Source organism: Acomys russatus, chromosome 10, assembly GCF_903995435.1.
Source record: "Acomys russatus chromosome 10, mAcoRus1.1, whole genome shotgun sequence".
Taxonomy (NCBI): domain Eukaryota; kingdom Metazoa; phylum Chordata; class Mammalia; order Rodentia; family Muridae; genus Acomys; species Acomys russatus.
Window position 1 is genome coordinate 56,941,398 of NC_067146.1, and position 20,717 is coordinate 56,962,114.

The 20,717-nt window shown below is 44.2% G+C and overlaps 1 protein-coding gene and 1 pseudogene across 1 annotated transcript in view; one reads left to right on the forward strand and one right to left on the reverse strand.

Annotated features, from left to right (window-relative positions):
* Lmbr1 (limb development membrane protein 1) overlaps positions 1-12,949 on the reverse strand; it is a 110,872-nt gene extending 97,923 nt beyond the window's left edge. Inside the window, 1 exon segment of the mRNA XM_051152225.1 lies at positions 12,732-12,949. Coding sequence (XP_051008182.1) covers positions 12,732-12,797 — 66 coding nt within the window. The 5' untranslated portion in view covers positions 12,798-12,949.
* Positions 12,950-19,423: 6,474 nt separating this feature from the next.
* LOC127194151 (ubiquitin-conjugating enzyme E2 S-like) lies at positions 19,424-20,151 on the forward strand (annotated as a pseudogene).
* The last annotated feature ends 566 nt before the right edge of the window (positions 20,152-20,717 follow it).

Here is a 20,717-nt window from a genome sequence, read left to right on the forward strand (position 1 = left end):
TTCTTGTTTCCCTTTAACCCTTTTTCCCTCCTGTATAGGATAGTTGGGTTGTATAATACAGTTTAATTGTTAAGCAACAGAGCCAACATAACATTTTGCTAAAAAAAAATATTAATATGTGAACTGGTCAAGTATACGAGTTTAATACTGTTTTGGTGAGAAAGCTCATTGGAGTTCCTCTTTTCGTAACTTGATACAATGTTTTCCAAAGCCATATGGCAGTGTAAAGAGCCAAGCCAGCTTCAACTATTGTGAAAATGGTGAACACATGTGCCCTCCTGAAAAGCAAAGCATAGTAAGAGCTTCACTCATGCAGAGGGTGTAATGGTACCACACCCAGACAGATTCAACACATCACACATCAACGTGGATTAAAAACAACTGTTCAATAAATATACCAGATATCAAAATGAAATTTCTTTACTCTACCCTGGTATAAGTCTTAAAGGTAAATTCCATTTACTTTGTTTAATAAAAACTGCACAGAATTGCTATGTAGAGAGGTTCTGCTCCCCACAATGGCAGTGTCCTCTCCACTATGCTAATCAATAGCGGAAGGAACTCATTGGCTTACCATCTTTATTGACTAGAACTTAGAATATACTCTCAAGGATTTTAACATACAGGGAGGGCACTGCTCTTCACCACATCACTAGGTCACACAGCAGGCCTACTAACCGCACGCTTAAGAACTTTGGCATCCACTGGCCACACATGAACCTGCAGTCCCCTTTCTCTTCTCACAACTATTTTTCTACTCTCTACTTCTATGAGCTGAATTGTTTAGATCCCATGTACAGATGAGATTATTCAGTACTTGTTTTCCTATGCATGCGGACTTCACTTGGCAAAATATCCCCAGATTATCCCTTGTTGTCCCAAATGGCACAATTTCCTTAAGGCTGAATGGTACACGTAAGGATCACCAGTTTCTTTACACATTCTTCTATTGGCACACCCAACAGTTGTCTCTATGACCTGACATGGTGAGCCCTGAGCACAGTGCCTCTTATAAACCAATTCATTTTCTTTGAATGTGGATCCAGAGTGGAAGAGATGAACCACTTGGCTTATCTGCTTTGCATTATGAGGGGCACACCATGCTGTTTTGGTGCCAGTGGTACACAAGGCTTCCCTTTTTCTATATCCTCAACAGAACTTCTCTATTGTCCTTTGAAGCAGCCACTCCATAAGGTATGAGTCGAGTCTTGCTTCCCATTTCTCTATGGCAAAGGATGCTAAGTACATTTTCATACACCTGCTGTCCATTTGTATATCTTCTTTTGAAAAATGTCCACTCAGGTCTTTTGTCCATTTTTACTCAGGTCATATGTTTACATTATACTTTATTTTTATCAAAGCGGGGACAATAAATGGGTAAACAGAAAAGGTCAAGAAACAGCATATTCATCAAAGACCAAATGCTAAAAACAAAGCCTCCTCGAGCTTTTAAAGCATGTGGGAAAGAAACTAGAAGACTTTCAAAGTGCTGAAATCTAGGGGTTGCCCTGAGCTTGAACCTCTCTGGATGAGTTGGTGGACGTAGATAACAAAGACTTTGGACCTGGGTGGTAGTCGCCCCTGTAGTGACACCACGTAGAAAACAACACTGAAAATGGAGAGGAACACTATGAACTGCGTGTCAACATCCTCATAATACATGTGGAGAATAATGGAAGATAATCCTAACACCTGTTCTGGAAGCCTCAAGACTAGAGTTACAACCTTCTCCTGAAATCCTCTGGAGCACAGAAAATAGGTCAAAAGGAAAACTAAATGTTGGCAAAGAAACATAAAGAAATAGTGCTCTACAATGCAATGGAGGTCAGGCTCCACAAGCAAGGGAAGAGTAACTTGGCGGTGAATCACAGGGTTAAAGTAGGATGTCAGATGACTAACAGAGATCCCTGAGTGATTCACTTAGCTGTTCTTTACTGTGGGACTCAGTACATCCAGGAATCCATTCTAACACTGGGGGCACTAGTGAGCAAAGGTGTGCCCTTGTGACATTCACATGCCAGAGCGAAAAGGAACAATAAATATAAATAGGTAACAGATCATTAAATTTATGTTTAAGGATGGTTAGTATGGGCCTAAGAAAATAGGGAGTACTAGCCAGGTGCAGTGGAGCATGCCTATAATCCCAGCACAAAGGTGTGAGTTCGAGGCCAGCCTGGTCTACAAAGTGAGTCCAAACAGCCAAGGCTACACAGAAAAACCCTGTCTAAAAAAAAAAAAAAAAAAAGAAAGAAAGAAAGAAAGAAAGAAAAGAAAGGAAAGGAAGAAAGAAAATAGGTAGTACCATTAGCAGAAGGGGTTCATCTCACGAGAATGTCATCTGAGGAAGAATGGTAGGACAAGAGGAGCAAGACCAGCAGTGTGTGATGCAGAAATCATAGTAATGTCATGAGCCTGAGACAAGGTGGCTCTGGTGTGTTCAAACAAAAGAGAAAAATAAGAGATGAAACACAAGGATTGATAGGAGTCCAGGGCACAGAGGATTCCAGGTGCTGGTACTTACAAATGATAACTAACAAGCTGGCTCCGACCTTGAGGGAGATGGGAACCCATATAAGATTCTGAACAGAGAGGTGACATGATCAGATTCAGTGAAGAAACTCATCCCAATTGCTAGGAAGGAAGGAGAGAGGAAAGGAGACAGAGACTGTCTCTGTGTGTGTGTGTGTGTGTGTGTGTGTGTGTGTGTGTGTGTGTGTGTGTGTGTGTGTGTAGAGAGAGAGAGAGGGAAAGAGAAAGAGAGAGAGAGAGAGAGAGAGAGAGAGAGAGAGAGAGAGAGGTCACTCAGATCTATGGCGTGTGGCATTAAATGACTGAGTTGTAGGTGTTTTGAAAGCAGGCCTGCTAGGACTTGCAAAAATAAACACAAAGTTCTAGTCCTGAGAAACTGGAAAGACTGAGTTGTCTTAAGTCAAGGAAGATTGCAAAAGGAATGGTTGGGAGGAGGAACGAGCCCTGCTGAGCTTGAGATATACCCTACAAACAGTGGAAAGCTGAGTGAGTAGTCTGTACACACATCTATGCTGCTCAGAGGGAAAGGCTAGACTACGAGTTACGAAATACACAACAACCAGCAGATGACACACTGTCCTGAGGCAAGCAGGGAAGGTAGGTCTGCTCGCAGGTGTTCAGCATCAGCGCAGAGGCTGCCAGACAAGCAGTTACCAAGGGCAGGGCACCGATGGCCTGCACGTTTCCTGAACCCCATGAAGGAAAAGGGAATTTGCAGCTGTGTCAAATACTGCTGACAGCCCAAGCAAGATGAGGACAGAGTATTGACAACAGGATTTGGTGCCATGGAAGTCACTGCAACCTTGACAAGAGTTGTTTTCTCTGAAGTAAAGGAGATAAAAGCCTGGTTAAAGAGAAAGGCAAGCAGAGTTCTCTGGTGCTACAACAAAACAAAGGAATTGTGAAGAGGAATTCCAAGTCAGGAGGCTTTTGTTTTTTTAAAGGAGGCTTTTTTTTTTTTTTTTTAAGGTGAGAAAAGTTACAGAAGGTAGAATGGGTAATCCAGCAGTCATAAAAAGAGAGGAGGGAAATGGGGTAATGCTGAAATGACCGCAAAGCTGAAGAACTGACAGAAAATCTTTCTGAATCGAGAAGTGGGGAATAAGCTGGTAGGGGAGGAAAAGAGCAGAGGAGAAGGACCATAATGACTGGGGTGCAGCCGACAACGAGATTAGGCACCACCGAAGTCATTGCAACTTTGACAAGAGTTGATTTCTGAAAGAGCAGAGACAAAAGACTGGCTGAAGTAGACTCTGTGATGAGATGGAAAGAGAAAGGAGCAGACCTAAGGGAGGGGAGGAGGAGGAAGATGGCAGCTCCATTAATCCTACGTCAGACCCCCACGTCTTCCTTATATGACACCTTGACAGGTTGTGTGTCTGGCAGGCCCTGCTGCGGATACTTCCTAAATGTGCACCAAGCATCGCTGAACACACTTTTGGCGTCCTCAGTCTTAGAGAAGGAAAAGGCGGAAGAGGAACACAGATATCTGAGTTCAGTTGCTGGGTAAGTAGGTTTGTCTAGATGCGGACATAAATTACCTCTTTTGTTGCCTTTTATTCCCTTGAAATTGTTAGCAACTTATCAAATCAAAATTCTATATAGAAAATGGAAGGAGAGAACAAATAAAAAAGAAGCATGCAAGGAACAAAGTGAGATTAGGCCTTTAAAGTTAGGCCTTTAAAGTTCCAGACACACCCAGGCTAGAACTCCCGACACCTGAGGCCTGATCATGATGTAAAATATGATGCTTGATTCTACAATACTGAGATGAAGCAGCTCAAGTCCCCAGGAAATTTCAGCCACCTGATATCCTAACTGCCCAGATACCTTCCTTTCTCCCTTCTCCTAATCTACTTCTCCCCTTCTCTTCCTGCACCCCTCCAACCTCCAATCAAATTCTTCAACATAGTAAAGTGTACTTCACAGGACTTTCTCTGCTCTTCTAATCACGATCTGACTTCATACCCACTGGGTAGCTTAAAGGCCTCAGGCAGTGAGGTGAGAACCCAACAGCCAAACTGCAGGTCCTAACGTTCCCCAACCTCTACGCATCAACCTCTGTGAGCAGTGTCCTCCCTTCTCTGATGCCTTCCCTTTTCCTCAGGCTTTACCAGCTGTGCTCCTCTGACTCCTAAGACCGCACCCTCACATTCTCAATCCACAAGTTCTTCATGGCTCTGTCATTTCCTCAGGCTTAGCCTCCAGCCCCAGAAAGCGCCTGAGTAGTTTGGGTTGTCTGAACAAGAGCTGCATAAGATCAAGTCAGTCAACCTGATTCCAGCATAGAGTGCAGAGGGGCTCACAAGCCTCTATCCTTCACTAAGGAGCTACTGACCGCTAAAGTCTTCTGAGGGTGGGAGTCAGTTTTCTTTAAGGCTATGCCACTGGTAGAGGGTAGGTCAACCACACGCCAGTGAATGGCCCCATACTCAGAAGTATATGGGCAGCACAAACTGGACTTGATGGGGAGAGGAGGGGAGGGCAGGGGAAGGGAAGGGAAGAAAGAATAAAGGGGAGAGGAGAAGAGGAAAGGAGGAAGGGAGAAGGGCAGGAGGCTAGGAATGGATCTGGGAGAAGTTAGGGGAACGAGTGCAGGATGAATAGGATCAAAATACATTGTATGCTTGTTTAAAATGCTCAAATAAAAAATTTTTTTAAACTTTAAACTAAAATAGACCTTCAACATTCCCCCCTAAATAAGTTTGCACCAAAGATGTTTAGGATTTTTTAAATGACATTTAAAAGTGAAAGACAGTAATTCCAGAAATTCCAGGGAGTGCATACAGAAGTAGATAATAAATAATGAACGTTAATGAACAAAAGGCCCTAGGAGCCAGAATGCAGGGAAGGAAACCAAGGGGAAGCGATACATTTAGGAGTACAGGTAAAGCTACAAATTACAAAAACCTAAGAGCCACTCACATGGACTAAAAGCTACCAGCCATAAATACAAAAATATACCCACAAAAGACCGGGACAGAAACCAAGGAACAGACTACAGTGTGGTTTCCCAAGGTGGATGCACACAGGCTCTCCTCTAAATGAGCACGTCTTTCCCTGAGAACCTCAAGGATGAGTGAGCTGCACGCAAGCTGCAATGATACCTGCTAATCTCCCTGCACTCCATGAGCAGCAGCACCAGCAAATCCCTACAAAAAAGAAGTATTCCAGCAACTCAGCACTGACGGTAAGACACAGCTGATAGGAGATGACAAAGCTCTGAGGAAATCCCTCCCAGAGAAACCCACAGCACTTCTCAGTGATGCCTAGCCTGTAACGAAGGCAAGCCAAGCCTTGGAAGCCATATGCTTTTACTCTTGATTTGAACTGAGGGACCTAGTCTTCAATGGCTTAAGTTTAATATAAAAAGCAACCAAAATATTATTTGGAGTCATAAAACCCCAAATATACAAAACAATCCTAAGTTAAAAAAAAAAAGTTTGATTGAAGGTACCACCATTTTTTACTTCAAAATACACTACTGCACCATACTAACAAAATCAGCATGCATACAGAATAAAAGCAGACATGTAAACCAATGGAATAATGAACCAAGAAATAAACTATGCACTATAACTATATGATTCTTAACAAATGTTCCAAAAATAGACAGTGAAGAAAAGGCATCTTCTTATACAAATGGTACTGGGGAAACTGAATGCCCACATGGAGAAGGTTGAAACTAGATCCCTATCTCTCACCCTACCAAAAATATCAACTAAAAAATAGATCAAAGTTTTTAATGTAAGGTGAAACTACTAGAGGGAAGCACAGAGAAATCGCTGCCTGGTAGGACTCCAATAGCTCAAGAAATAAAAGCAAGAACTGACAAATGAAATTACACCAAACTAAAAGGCTTCTGGATTTGATTGTGTCTACTTACTTCTCCCTTCTTTTGTTCTCTTATACGCCTCCTGGTCCTTTTACCTTTCCCTACTTCTACTTTTAGGTCTTTAATAAAAGCAAAGGAAACAACAGTGTGAAGTGTCAGCCCAGAGTTGAAAAAATTAATAACCACAATGTTTTAACTCAAACTTTAACAGCAAAAGAACAAATAATCCAATCAATAAGAAATACTTCTCATGAAGAAGAGGAGGAGGAGGAGGAGAAACACAAATGGCCAATGAATATATTTTTACATGTTCAACAGCCTTAGCTATCAGGGAATGGAAATCAAGATTCCACTGAGGCTCCATTTCATCTCAACCAAAATGGCTGTTATCCAAAATGCTGATGAAAATGTAGATAATAAGGAACCTTTATACACACTGGAAAGCATGTGAATCAGTACAGCCACTATGAAAAAAAAAAAAAAAACTAAAAACAGACCCACATATGACCCAGCTCCTCGGTATATGCTCAAAGAAAGTGAAATCTGTATTCCTGTGTTTGTTACAGTACCTTTCACAATAGCCTAAATGTCTGTTGACAGATGACTGAATCAAGAAAAAAAAAAAAATATATATATATATATACACATACATACACACACACACACACACACACACACACACACACACACACTGAAGAATCATTCAGCTGTAAAGGAGGATGAAGCTATGTTATTTGCATGGAAATGGATGGGAATAGAGGAACTCAGGTTAAGTGATGACAGACAAGAAAGAAGAGACAGAAGAATTACATGCTTTCTTTCATAAGTGGAAACTGACTTTATTAAAGACCTAAAAGTAGAAGAGGGAATATTAGGGAAGGTAAAAGGACCAGGAGGTGTATAAGAGAACAAAAGGGAGAAGTAAGTAGACAAAAATCAAATCCAGACATATGGGTACATAGAAATGTCTTAATAAAATCCAATTGTTGGTATAATTAATATCCGCTAAATATTTGTGATTGTAAAACATTTTCAACCATGAATGATGGTATTCAACTATATTCTCAGCACTTGAGAAACAGAAGTAGAAGGGCCAGAAGTTCAAGTTCACCTTCAGTTACACAAGGAGATTTCAAGGCTGACCTAGACTGTATGAGACTCTGGCTCTCTCACACAATGAAAAAGGCCCACTAGAGCACTTTATTTAAAAAATGATATAACCCAAAGGAAGAAATAACTGTGATGAATCATCATATACCAAAAAAGCAAAGTGCCAAGATACTCTCTTACTTGGATGATAGAGATAAATAAGACAGCTTTTTGGCATGGTAAAGGAGGAGGGGGTGGTGCACATGGTTCTGGCGTGTGCAGGCTAGCAAGATAAAATTTTTTAACCATCCTGAAATACTGAAGTATCCTTGAAGCAATTTCATGCTTATGAAGATGTAGAAAAGGAAAATCTTAACGGAGATGAAAGTATTCAGATAATGATGGCCCTGCTTCTCCTACTGAAGATCCATTAACAGAAGATGAGGAAAGAATACGTCCTGATTCTGATGAATGTGATATCAAATTGAAAGAAGACAATTCATAAGTTTGGAAATTCCCAAAGAATAGAAATGTCAATATCTAACAAGCGAAGAGTAAGAAAGAAGCTACTGGACAGAGGACAGAAAGCCCTGGAAAGGAGATGAACAACTGAATATCAAAAAAGGCTTGCCTTGAATATGAATGAGGTCAGAGCTGAAGATACTTATGAATAGATGCTTCAGTGTAACACTGGCATAACCTGAATACTGATCCACAGTGTTCTGAATGTGATAGGAATCAATATAATCTAAATTCATTCTTAGGGACATGGGATGTCTACACTAAATGGTTCCTAAATTGTAGAGTAAGTTTTGAAGAAATTGATACCAAAGATTCTACAGTGGAGAACTTTGAATTTTTCGTGAATATGTCTGTCTTTAATGCATGGGGAGATAAACGAATTATGGGCTGAAAGAACAACTGAATTAAGCAGTTATTCTTTGAGAAAAAGCTGTCTCCAGAAATCCTGAACTTCAGTGACCTTGATGGACAATGAAGGGATCACGTGTGAAATCCCTTAAATTAAAATGTATTAACTTGGAACTGGAGAGATGGCTCAGTGATTACAGGCACTGGCTGCTCTTTCAGAAGACCCGGGTTCAACTCCCAGCACCCACATGGCAGCTCACAACTGCCTGTGCCTATAGTTCCAGGGGATCTAATTTCCTCATAGACATACATACAGGCAGCACACCAATGCACAGAAGTAAAAATAAATAAATCATTTTAAAATTATAAATAAAACACTACTTTAGATAGGAGACATTAATTTATCATAAAAGAAATAAACCTAAACCAAATAAATTAGAGAAAATGTGAATTTTAAAACATCCTAAGATTAGAGGCCTTCCTCTACTGTTAAAGAATAGCTGTCTATGAAGTACCAGAAACTAACAGACTTAGTAATGAGAAATGCAAAGCCTCTTTAAGGCATTCTTTAACACACTGCTAGTAATCCTGTTTAGTGCAAGAAAACAAGAAAAATGATTTCAATTAATAAGTAAAATTGCCTTTGTACACAGACATCTGTATTATCTATACAGAAAGAAAAAACTGAATTTACAGAAAAACCTAGAGCCTAATACATAATTATAGCAAGAGCAAAGGTCATATCACTGACGTCAACCACTTTCCTATATGCCAGCAAAGGACAATTGAAATTTTTGTTTTGTTTTGCTATCAGTTTTGTTGTTGTTGCTTCTTTTTGTTTTGAGGCAGGATCTCAATATAAAGCTCTGACTAGCCTCATCATATAAAACAAGGTAGCCTTGAAATGCCATAGATCTGCCTGTCTCTACCTGTGAAATGCTGGGATTAAAAGTGTGTACCACCAGCCCAAGGACAAGTGAAATTTGAAGATAAAACCACACACCATTTACACAACCATGCCAAAAAGGAAAATGGAGAAAAAAAAAGAATAAACATTAACAAAATATGTGGAAATCTAACAAAATACATTTAAAAGATCCATAAGAAAAACTATAATACTCTGATGAAAGAAATCTAAAAATAATTGTAATTAATGGAAGACAATCCATGTTCATGAGCAGAAAAATGTAAGTTCTTCCTATGTGATTTACAAACTAAATGCAATCTCAAATCAAAACCTAAGCAAGTTACTTTGTAGATATAAACAAACTGATTCTAAAGTTTATGTGGAGAGACAAAAGCCAGAATAAGCATCACAATCTGGAAAGAAAGAATACAATCAAAGGACTTTTGTAAAGTAAAAATAAAGCATAAGTAATCAAGAATGTATAGTAGGAGTGCAGTATTGGCCAATGGAACGGAATAGGAATGCTAGAAATATAACCATGTAATACAGAGCTTTCACAAAGCACAATGACAATTCAATGAGCAAAATAATACATGTTGCTGAAACTAGATATCCACCCACACCACAAACAAGAAGTAATACTTACAAATTTCGCAAAACAGGTACTCCAGCATATTACCAGGCGTTACGACACATCTACCTGTGCTCACTAGGATTTCCCAAAAACAGCTCCCAGAACTTAAACGGCACACTTGTGCTGCTGTGCCAGCTATGTCTCAGACTCATGAGTGTGCCAGAGCAGATCCACCTGACAGAACTTTCAGGAACTAACAAATGTCCACCATCAGGTCCACCAGGCACAGAGGAATGAGTGAAGCTGTCACTTCCCTGGGCTGACATTGTAATTCAATGGTAGAGGACACAGATTCAGTTACCAGTAGCCACATAACAACTCACAACTCCTTGTAACTCCAGTTCCAAAGATCTGATGCCCTCTTCTGGCCTCCATGGGCATCAGGCAAATACATGGTATACGGATATAAGTACAGACAAAACAGTCATATGTATAAAATAAACAATATGTTTAAATGAAACAAAAATTACCCTACAGCCTTAGGTGTCAAGCAGCAGTTACTCTTAAAGGAGATAAGTTACAGCTGTTGATAGAAAGGTGGGCCTCTGGCATGGTAGCTAAATTCTATTTCTGCATCTGAAACCATCAGTCAATTATGTTTAGTAAGAAATGCACTTAGGACATACCTACAATTATAGATTCCTTCCTAGTGGCATAAGGTGGGAATAACCAACTACTTTCTGATTGGCTTTTAGGTCCAAGCCACAAAAGGAACCCCATACCAGGCTGTTACTGGAGACAGGAAGCTGTGGGTGGACAGGCCATAGGTCTAGAGAGAACCTACTATTATTACTCTGCTCAGTGGGCATCACACTAAACTAACTCCTAATGACTTACTGTTAGACCCACAGACTAGGGCATTGTTCCACCTTCATCAGAGATGCTTTGTGTAGATGGCAGTTAACAGAGACCCACAACTGGTCAAGGTGCAGAGAATAAGAGACTACAGAATGAATGCTCAGCCCTAAGCAGGAATTCTGTATCATTCCCCGTCTTCCTAAGGCTTAAAATAATTGTGTAAGAGGGGGGCGAAGGATTGTAAAGAGGGAGTGGATGACCATAAGGAAGCAGTGTTTTCCAGCTACAACAGGGCACTTGTACAAATGAACTGACAGTGGTGTGACAACACACACAAAACCCAGACAGAAACTCTCAGCATGGAGAGGGGAGGTAGCCATGTAGTCCCACCTCTATCTGAGGAGTTATTGACGACTGATAGCTCAGTCATGTTCCAATGAATGACCACACAGTCAAGAGTATAAGCAGAGCACAAATGTGATTAAAATGGGTTTTTCTTTTTTAATGTCACAAAGTAGCAGGTCATGGTGACACATGCCTTTAATCCCAGCACTCAGGAGGCAGAGTCAGGCAGATCTCTCTGAGTTCAAGGCCAGCATGGTCTACAAAGCAAGTCCAGAACCACCAGGGCTCATCTTATACAGAGAAACCCTGTCTCAAGGGGGGAAAATGTCACAAAGTTGAGTAGGTGGGGAGAGGTCTGGGAGGAGTTGGGGAGGGGTGAATATGCTCAAAATAGATTGTATGTAATACTCAAAGAAGTAATAAAAATAAAACCAAATATACTGTATACCAAACTGTCAGCTCAGATTTATGCATCTCCTTTTACTCCAGTGTGATTTGGCAAGCCAATTCTTAATTTTCAAAATCAGTAAGTGCACAAACGGGACTTCTCTGAACCACAAGCTGTTTGACTCAAATCAAGAGCGTGACTGAACAGAGAAAGTGAGCTAGAAGGGAGGTGGATGCAAATACGGAACTTAGACATACTTTACAGAGTTATGGGGACACAAATAAATCCATTTATAATAGTGTAGGGTATCCCGAAACATGCTCATCAAAGGAAACCTTAGGGAGCCAAGCTGGCTTCCTGGCCTGCTAGAAAGTGCAGGATGAAGCTGGTCCATCCCTTCCAGAGCGACTGCTTCACAGCTTCTGCTCTCACCCTTCCCAGGAGAGACCTGTCTTCCACCCTCTGGAAGTTTTTAACTCTGTCCTGGCTAGGGGGAGTAGAGGGAGGGATGTGGGTGGGAGGCCAGAGCCACTGCACGGCTGGATGTTTGGGAAGCCAGGCACTGTCTGCACCACCTAACCTGAGCCACAAGCAGCTCAGCCCATGTGCCATGCAAGGCTAGAAGAGAAAAGGCAGCTCCCTACACCCTGAGAGTCAGCAGGAGATACGGGATGGGCGGATGGGCGCAGGTGAAGGAGAAGGTGAAGATGGCGAAGCAGGTGATAAAGAAGCAGGTGAGTTGCGTGAACACGTGGGAAGGGTACAGGAGAAATGAGCTAAGTGTAGGTGATTGGGAGACAGGTGACAGGAGGAGGGGGCAGGTGATGGGAATAGCCGCCAAGTGATGGAAGAGGAATGGAGCGCAGGTGACAGGTGGACACAGGTGACTAGAGGCTGAGAGAGATGATAAAAGGGAACGCAGGAGACGGGAGAGGACACAGATGACCCGAGGGGCTCAGCGGTAAGAGGACCACAGGTAATAGGAAGAGGGATAAAGATGACGGGAGGGGGACAGGAAGTGCAGGTGAAGGGAGGGGACATAGGTGAGGAGAGGAGGGAGCGCTGGTGGCGCGAGGGAGACCTACAAGAAGAGAGGGCAGTGGGGTGACAGAAAAGGGACATAGGTGAGGAGATGGGGAGCAGGTGACCAGGTCGCAGGTGACAGAAGGCGTTAAGTGACGCGGGTCTGCAGCAGACCCGGTGGGGCGCTGGAAGGCCGGCGTGGGTGGGGGGTAGGGGGGAATCGGGGACCGTGCTATGGGACCCTGCTGGTCTGCGCTGCGGCTCCCGGTTCCACCGCGCGGCGCAGGACCAGGGGAACCGCCCGGCCACGCACCGTGGACTCTCGCACTTGGCTGTGGAAGTGCTGCTCCCGCGCCGACACCTCGTCCTGCCCTTCCATCCTCCTTCATGCCCGCCTCAGGGCCGCCCTCGTCCGCGCGCTCCGCCGCACCATTGCCCCCGGGCGCCGGGGCTGCACAGCCTCTCGCGGTCGCACAGGAAGGGAACCTAAACCGCAGCGAGCTCGGAAAACGCCGCCTCAGCTCGGGGCGATGCAACTGAGGACGCGAGAGGCGGGGAACAGCCACAGCCTGGGCGGGGCTTGAAGCCGGGGCGGGGCTAGTGCGTCACTCGGAGGGCGCCTTACGTCAGAGACGCGCGCCTGGGCGCCTGGAAAGCTGGGCCGAGGGTCGCTAGGCGCCACGGGGAGTGTAGCGGGAGGTATGAGGGCGGAGTTCTTTGAGTCCAGGACTGAAATAAGCCAATGAAGCGTGGAGGGGCAGGGCCGAAATCTCGGAGCTAGGACAAAAGTGTTGGGATCCAGCCATGTTGCCCATTGCCCAGGGCTTGGGAATGAGGGCGGGACCGAGGAGCCAGGGAGGGGAGAGGTCTGGAGGCGGAACCCTTGTTGGGGGCGGGATTCGAAGAGGTGCAGATTTTTAGGCACAGGTGCACCCCGCCCACTCTCACTTGCTTAAGCTTCTAGATAATTCCCAGGCTCCTCTGTCTTGCTCTCTGGATCTGAGCTTGGCATTGGGCTCGACCAGTGTGAAGATCTGGGCAGAGTCGGGTTTGGGTCTATTACAGAAAATTTCTCTCCCAATCGAGTGCAAAGACCGAAAACGGTTGTAGCATAGAGCTCATGGCGCAAGCCAGAAGTTCAACCTCTCTGCAGAGATAAGAGAGCCGCGGCCCTTCTGTAGGACCGAGATAGCCTCGGGCCCCCAGCCCTGCACATGGGCTCAGGTTCGGGGCCCTCAGTAGGCCTTAAACAACACCCTTACTCTTGAGCACTGTTAAATATGCCAGGAGTAATTTCCCTCCATTCTGGGATTTTTTGTTTTGTTTAGCTTTAAAACTGAAATGTAAAGGACTATTTGGTTGGTTTGGATTTTCTAGACAGGGTTCTCTATGTAGTCCTGGCTGTCCTGGAACTCAGATACCTCTCTGCCTCTCTGCGTCTGCCTCTCTGTGTCTGCCCCTCTGCCTCTGCCTTGCCCCGCTGCCCCTCTGCCAAAGGCATGGATTAAAGGCCTGCGCCACAGCCTAGCCTTAAAGTTGTATTTGCAATTTTGCTTCTGGGTTCATTTGGTAGGAGAGACCGGAGTACCTGGGGCTTGCTCCCAGCCTGTGTTCCAGCTACCGCAGATTATGAACAGGTAACAACTTCCAACTGGCTGAATTCAAATTAGTTTGAATTTGTGGACCATGGGTTTTATATTGATACCTAAAATACCATATACATATATGTCATAGACACATGACATGTATGTAGAAGCAAGACTGTCTGGGGGAAAGAACGGATAAGCTGGGGAGAAGGGAGAAAGGAAGAATGCATGGAAGTGCCCATGATAAAAATACACTTGAAGAAAATGCCTTTATGATACCCATAATCATGTACAATGAACATACACCAATTAAAAATGATTAATTAGGCCAGCGAGGTGTTCTGCAGGTAAAGACATTTGTTCCTAAGCCTGGTGCCCTCAATTCCATCTGCAGGAATCATGTGGTAAAGGGGAGAACCAACTCCCACAGATTGTCCTTTGACCTCCACTTATACCCTATGGCCCATGGAGTGTACACAACACACATAAGTTTTGAAATGTAATTTTTTTAATTAGAAAAACTACTATCTCTAATATAGTTGTATTCTAAGACAGTTTAGACCGCTATAAGGGCTTTGAATTTTTCTCTGGGAGGTGTCAGCAAGCACCCTGTTATAATTGTCATGTGGCCTTACTGCATTTAGAGACTGGACAGCAGGTAGGGATCAAGACATGAGACTCACTGTGATAATTCAGTGCAGGCATAATTTTTAATCTATTTCTATTTTGCTTTCTTTTCTCTCCTCCTCCCTTCTCCACCCAAATCCCTTCCAACACCTTAACAGCAGGTAGGAGAGACAGATGGTTAATGGGGAGAAGAGACAGAGTTCTCTTTGGCAGCTTCCTGCTGCTTAGGGCCTGCCTGCAGGATCTTTGAGGTGTTACCAATCTCCACCATCAGGATGTGGTGATGGAGCAAACACAACAGCAGTCTTCTCTTGCTCCTCCAAGCATTCTGCCCACAGCCCTCCTTCCTCTCTCTCTCCCTGAACCCTCATATTTTTTCAACTGGCAAAGACCATGCCTCCACAGGAGGCAGTTTCTTGTTGGCAAAGACAATGCACCCTCTCAAGAGGCTGTCAACGGCTATGAACAAACTGAAGCAGCCCCCATATCCCACACCTGGGGTTAAAACAAAAACATGTTTATATAACATAACTGAGTTTTTAAAGAAACCAAAGAATCCACAACAGTTCAGAGCTATGTATTTGATCTGGTAAAGGCAGTGCAAGTGATAAGAGGTATTCAGGGTAAATTTGTGTTGAGAGTCTGTAGCAAGAATCCTTACCATGCAGTGTCTTAGTTGGGGTTTCAACTGCTGTAAGGTGAATGCCATGACCACAGCAACCCTTATAAAGGAAAACATTTCACTGGGGCTGGCTTACAGTTCAGAGCTTTGGTCCATTACTGTCATGGAGAAGCATGGTCACCTGTAGGAACACATGGTGCTGGAGGAGCTGAGAGTTCTGCATCTCAGTCAGCAGGAAGGGGGGGTGAAACTGGGCCTGCCTTGCACTTCTGAAACCTCAAAGCCCACCTCTAGTGACACACTTATTCCAATGATGCCACTCCCTGTGAGCCTCTGGGGGCCGTTTTCATTCAGGCCAACATACACAGGTTGGGAGTAGAAAGCTGGCTCAAGGGACTAACACCTAGAGTATGGAATTGTATCACCTAAGGAGAGAGTGCTTTGCTAAAGCAGTGAGGTGTGAACCAATCTACCTAAAATGAGGAAACAATACTCCCTGGCTACCAATGTGTACTGTATAGTAAGCTTTTTATTAGAAGGGAATAACCAGCAAGTATTGTAAAAGATGTCCCATTTCCTAAAAACTTGGAGGACACTACTGAAACCTAAATGATGCAACTCATTACACCTGTGGAAAAATATAAACATGTCTGACAGTGTGGGATGTTGTCAAAACATGTGGATCTTTTCCAGTGTGGAAGTTATCCTGTGCACCAGCTGAACCAATACAATGTCTCCAGAACATAATGTAGCCTTGTCTTGTAAAGCTGAAAATAATTAGCTAGCAAGTGTACTCCTGCCCACCAACATAGAGAAGGCCCTGAACGTGTGAACCAGGAGAGATGGACACAAAGCTACATCTGCAATTCCTGAATGAGTACAAATCTCCCACAACCCAGCTGCCCACCAACAGTGAAGCAGAAAAATTACATGTATGTGGACGTACAATGTGCTGGGGCAAAATAAAAAATAAAAAAGTCCACGAACAAGAATGTATTAGTCATAGTTCTCTAAAGTCACAAAAGTTATGGAATGAAAATATACATTCTAGAATGGGTATATATATATATATATATGGATATTTATTGGAATGATGTACAAGCTGCAGGCCAACTAATCCAACAATGGTTAGCTATAATTGGAAAGTCCAAGAGTCTAGTAGTTGCTCAGTCCCACAAGGCTGGGTGTCTCAGCTGGTCTTCTGAGTATGTTAGAATCCTGAAGAAGTAGGATCCAATGCCAGTGAAAGAATGGATATGCTAGGAAGGCGAGGGCAAGCAGGCGATGAGCAAAACCTTCCCTCTTCCATTGTCTTTATATAGGTTTCCAGCAGAGAGTGTAGCCCAGGTTAAAGCTTTGTCTTCCCACTTTTAGATTAAAGGTGTGTGTCTTCCCAACTCAAGATATGGGTTCAGGTATGGCCTCCACTTCTGGATTGAAGTTCATTGCAGTTATAGTCAAGTTGACAGCTAAGAATAGCCATTGCAAAGGGCCACAAGTGACAATGCAGATTGATCTCTAAAACAAAGTGTTGAGCAAAAGAAAGCCGCAGGAAAATAGGTATGACTCCATTTATATAGAGCAAAACAATGAAAAACAAGAATATATCATTTAGTGAGACAAATGTGCAATAGAACCAGAAGAAAAGCAGGGGAAATGGGAGTCAGATCAGGGACTGATGAGGGGTATTTGTGGTAATAAAGCTTTGATGGGATATTTTAAACTGGCAGTGGGGTTTTACTACTCTGTTGTATTGTTACTCTTTGTACAATATACATTATATATAAAGCACAGAATGTATCTGCTAAATATTTAATAAAGCACTTTCTTATTTTCCTTTTGTTAAAAATAAATTTTCCCTCACATATATTTATTGATTATGGTGTTCCCTCCCTCAGCTCCTCCTGTTCCTCCCCACATTCCCTTCTCTCATCCAGATCTATTCCCTTTCTATCTCATTAGAAAACAAAGGGACAGCAGTACTTGTGGTGGCAGAGGCAGGCAGATCCCTGTGAGGGTAAAGCCAGCCTGGTCTACAAAGAGAATTCCAGGACAACCAAGGTTATTACACAGAGAAACCCTGTCTGGAAAAAAAGGAAGGAAGGAAAGGAAAACAAACAGGCTTCTAAGGAATAATAATAAAATATAATAAGATTAAAAACTATCACATCAAAATTGGACAAGACAAACAGAAGGAAAAGAGGCCAAGAAAAGGCACAAGAAGCAGAGACTCATTGTTCATACACTCAGGAATACCATAAAAACATTAGACTGGAAGCCATAATATATATGCAAAAAACCCATATGGTGAAAAGGGAGAAAATGTGTGTGTGTGTGTACTGTAAACCAGCCCCAATTAAGTGCTTTCCTTTATAAGAGTTGCCATGGTCACAGCATCTCAGCACAGCAATAGAACACTGACTAAGACAAACTGTAATTTTATTTGCTATATGGGAATAACAGTATGAACTCTGAAACCCTTGGTAGCCAAGATATGCCAACCAGGAGAACCTGGTGGTGTCCCCAGCTCTATGTCCTCAGCAGGCCCTGAGGTGCCTAGCCAAGAGGTTCCAGGAGTTATGGACCTGTGTTCTCATCAGCTTTGGGGGTATCAAACAAGAGACTATGGATGCTACAGCTCAAAAGCTCTCAGAGGGCTTTGGGATGCCAATCAAGATGTCAATTTAAGAACAAATCTGTAGGTTATCAATGAGGGTAAGAAGAGCAGCAGGCCTCCTGTGTCCAGCATGTCCAAAAGGCTGGAGTCACAGGTGTGAGACGATTGAAGCAGGCATGAGTCATCTTGCTAGCAACTACCTGTGGAGTTCTAGAAGCTGGCTCCAGTAAGCTCCCTGCCCAGGGAAGAAGCCTCAAGTGCCAGGATCCGGCTGTCTCTGGCAGTCTTCCTTTTCTTCTTCCTCTGTGAAACCTCTAATTTTCTGAGGGAGCAGATGGGCCCTGGTTGCCTGGATATGAGAATACATGTCAAAGAGAAATTAGACTAATCTGGGATGAGGTGACAAAGTTTCTGTCAGTTCCACAGGCCCCTGCCTGCAGCTTCCCAGACCTAGTCCAGATAAACTGTCAGGCTGTGGGTATCAAAAGAAGGGAGGGGGCAGCTTTCATGTAATCAGGGTCCCTGTCTACCCACCCCACCCCACCCCATAGCCCCCTTGCCCTTAGGGCTTGAGTTTCCCACCCACCTGTCAGAGAGCCCTGATTCAGCCAGGAAGCTCTGCATGGTAGAGCAGAGCTCCACACTGGGGGCTCTTCCACCTCTAGCACAAGGACTCTTTAAAAAAAAAAAAAAAAAAGATGTATTTAATTTTATGTATATGAATACTCTGTCTGCTTGTACACCCGCATGCCAGAAGAGGGCATCAGATCCAGTATGGTTATAAGCCACCTGTGCTTGCTGGGAATTGAACTCAGGGCCTCTAGAAGAGCAGTGTTCTTAACTGCTGAGCCATCTCTCCAGCCCTACAAGGAGTCTCTAAACCAGGTTCTAGAGCTACAGTGAATCGGCTGTTGATTTGGGCCTCAGTTAAAGGAATGATGCCTAAGGATTTTTACCCTAGAAATTGTTTCAGTCTGTCTTCTATCCTTATAACAAAATGCCTGGCACTGGGTAATCCATACAAGAAATGTTTGTTCTAACTCAGTCCCAGATTAGGGAGTCTAAGAATGTCTCATGACTTTGCCCAGGGAGATGTGAACAAAGTCTACTCACCACATACAGGAAACCAATGGCAGACCGAAGAAACAAGGCCACCCAAATACAGTTTAGTACATCAGCGGGCTTCATGGGGTGACTTACAGGAGTATGGATCGGATCAAGAGTTATTTACTGAAGCGTGGATGAGTCAAAGGCAGCCCATCAAAAAGCCCACGCTAGCGTGGGTCCTGAAGCTCCCGTCACAGTTTGCAGGCCGCTCCACTCAAGAGTTGCTTCTCAAGTGTGACCAGGCAGACGTAATGTTGCGAGCATTTCGTAGTGGGTGTCGGAATTAGTGAGGAATGGGGCCTTCAGGGGGGAGAGGGGCGGAGGTGTGAGGGTCACCAGGGCCACAGCGGCTGGAAGCTGTCCACCCTACCCTCTGCAACCCAGCCACCAGTTTGAGAAGTGCAGAAAGAGGGCCAGAGGGGACCCGCCCCTGGCCGGCGAAAGTGATGAACATAGAGAATCTGCCTCCCCTCATTATCTGCCTAGTGTACAAAGAGGGGACAACACTGACTGCAGACCCGCCTGATGGCATTAAAATCTTCCGCAGTGAGCAGCATCTCACAGATTTGCAGGTCACCATCGAGGGAGGGCCCTGAGGGGACCCCCTTATGCCGGACGTCTGTTTCACCTGAAGCTTCTATTGGGCAAGGACTTCCCTGCCTCCCCATCCAAAGGCTACTTCCTGACTAAGATCTTCCACCCAAATGTGGGTGCCAATGGTGAGATCTGTGTCAACGTGCTCAAGAGGGACAGGACAGCTGAGTTGGGCATCTGATGTGTGCTGCTGACCGTCGAGTGCCTGCTGATCCACCCTAACCCAGAGTCTGCAGTCAACGAGGAGACCAGCAGCCTGCTTTTGGAGAACTACGAAGAGGATGCTGCCTGGGCCCGTTTGCTCACAGAGATCCATGGGGTTGCAGGTGGCACCAGCAGTGGGAGGGCTGAGGCTACTGAGCACCTGGCCAGCGGGCCTACAGTCTCCTCCACTGATCCTACGACCCCAGGGGTTCTAGGAGGAGCTGAGGGTCCCATGGCCAATAAACATGAAGGTGAGCGAGATAAGAAACTGGCAGCCAAGAAAACGTTGGACAAAGAGCGGGCACTGAGGAGACTGCAGTGGGTTCTTCTCCCTCCTTCCTCCCTTCTGTGCTGTCCCCTCCCATTTTGTCTCTAAGTTATTTAAATTATGGCTGCGGTCAGGGAGGGAGTGGGGGAGGGGAGGGCACCAGAACCTAGATTGGGTTTTCTAAATAAAAAGTTGCAAAAGAGTTGCTTCTCCCCAACAATGGTGACGACAGAAACCTTGTGATGAATCGTGTAACTTCTAAGTTTCCTGAGCCAAGCAAGTTGCATGGGTGTCTCTGCTTCCTGCAAGAGGGACAATTTCCATTCAAAGGAAATGGCCACGCAACCCAAGGGCATGGTGGCAGAGAGAGTCTCATCTGGCTTCAACCCATGCCAGAAAGCAGAGGGGCAAGTGGTCCATGCAGAAGAGTGAGAAAAAACCTGAGAACGCTGAAAGCTCACCCTGAGAAAGGCTCTGAGCTACGCTGGAATCCTGAACACTGAGTGTATTCAAGAGAGTGCTATCAAAGGCTTTCTATTGGCTTACACCCATGTCCGAGCAATCTTCTCTGGTGGACGCCCCACAGCAATCCTAGCTTGTCTCTGGATCCTCTCTTCTTGGCTCTTTACCCCCACGTCTATTCTGAGTGATAAATAAGTCAATCACAGGGGTCT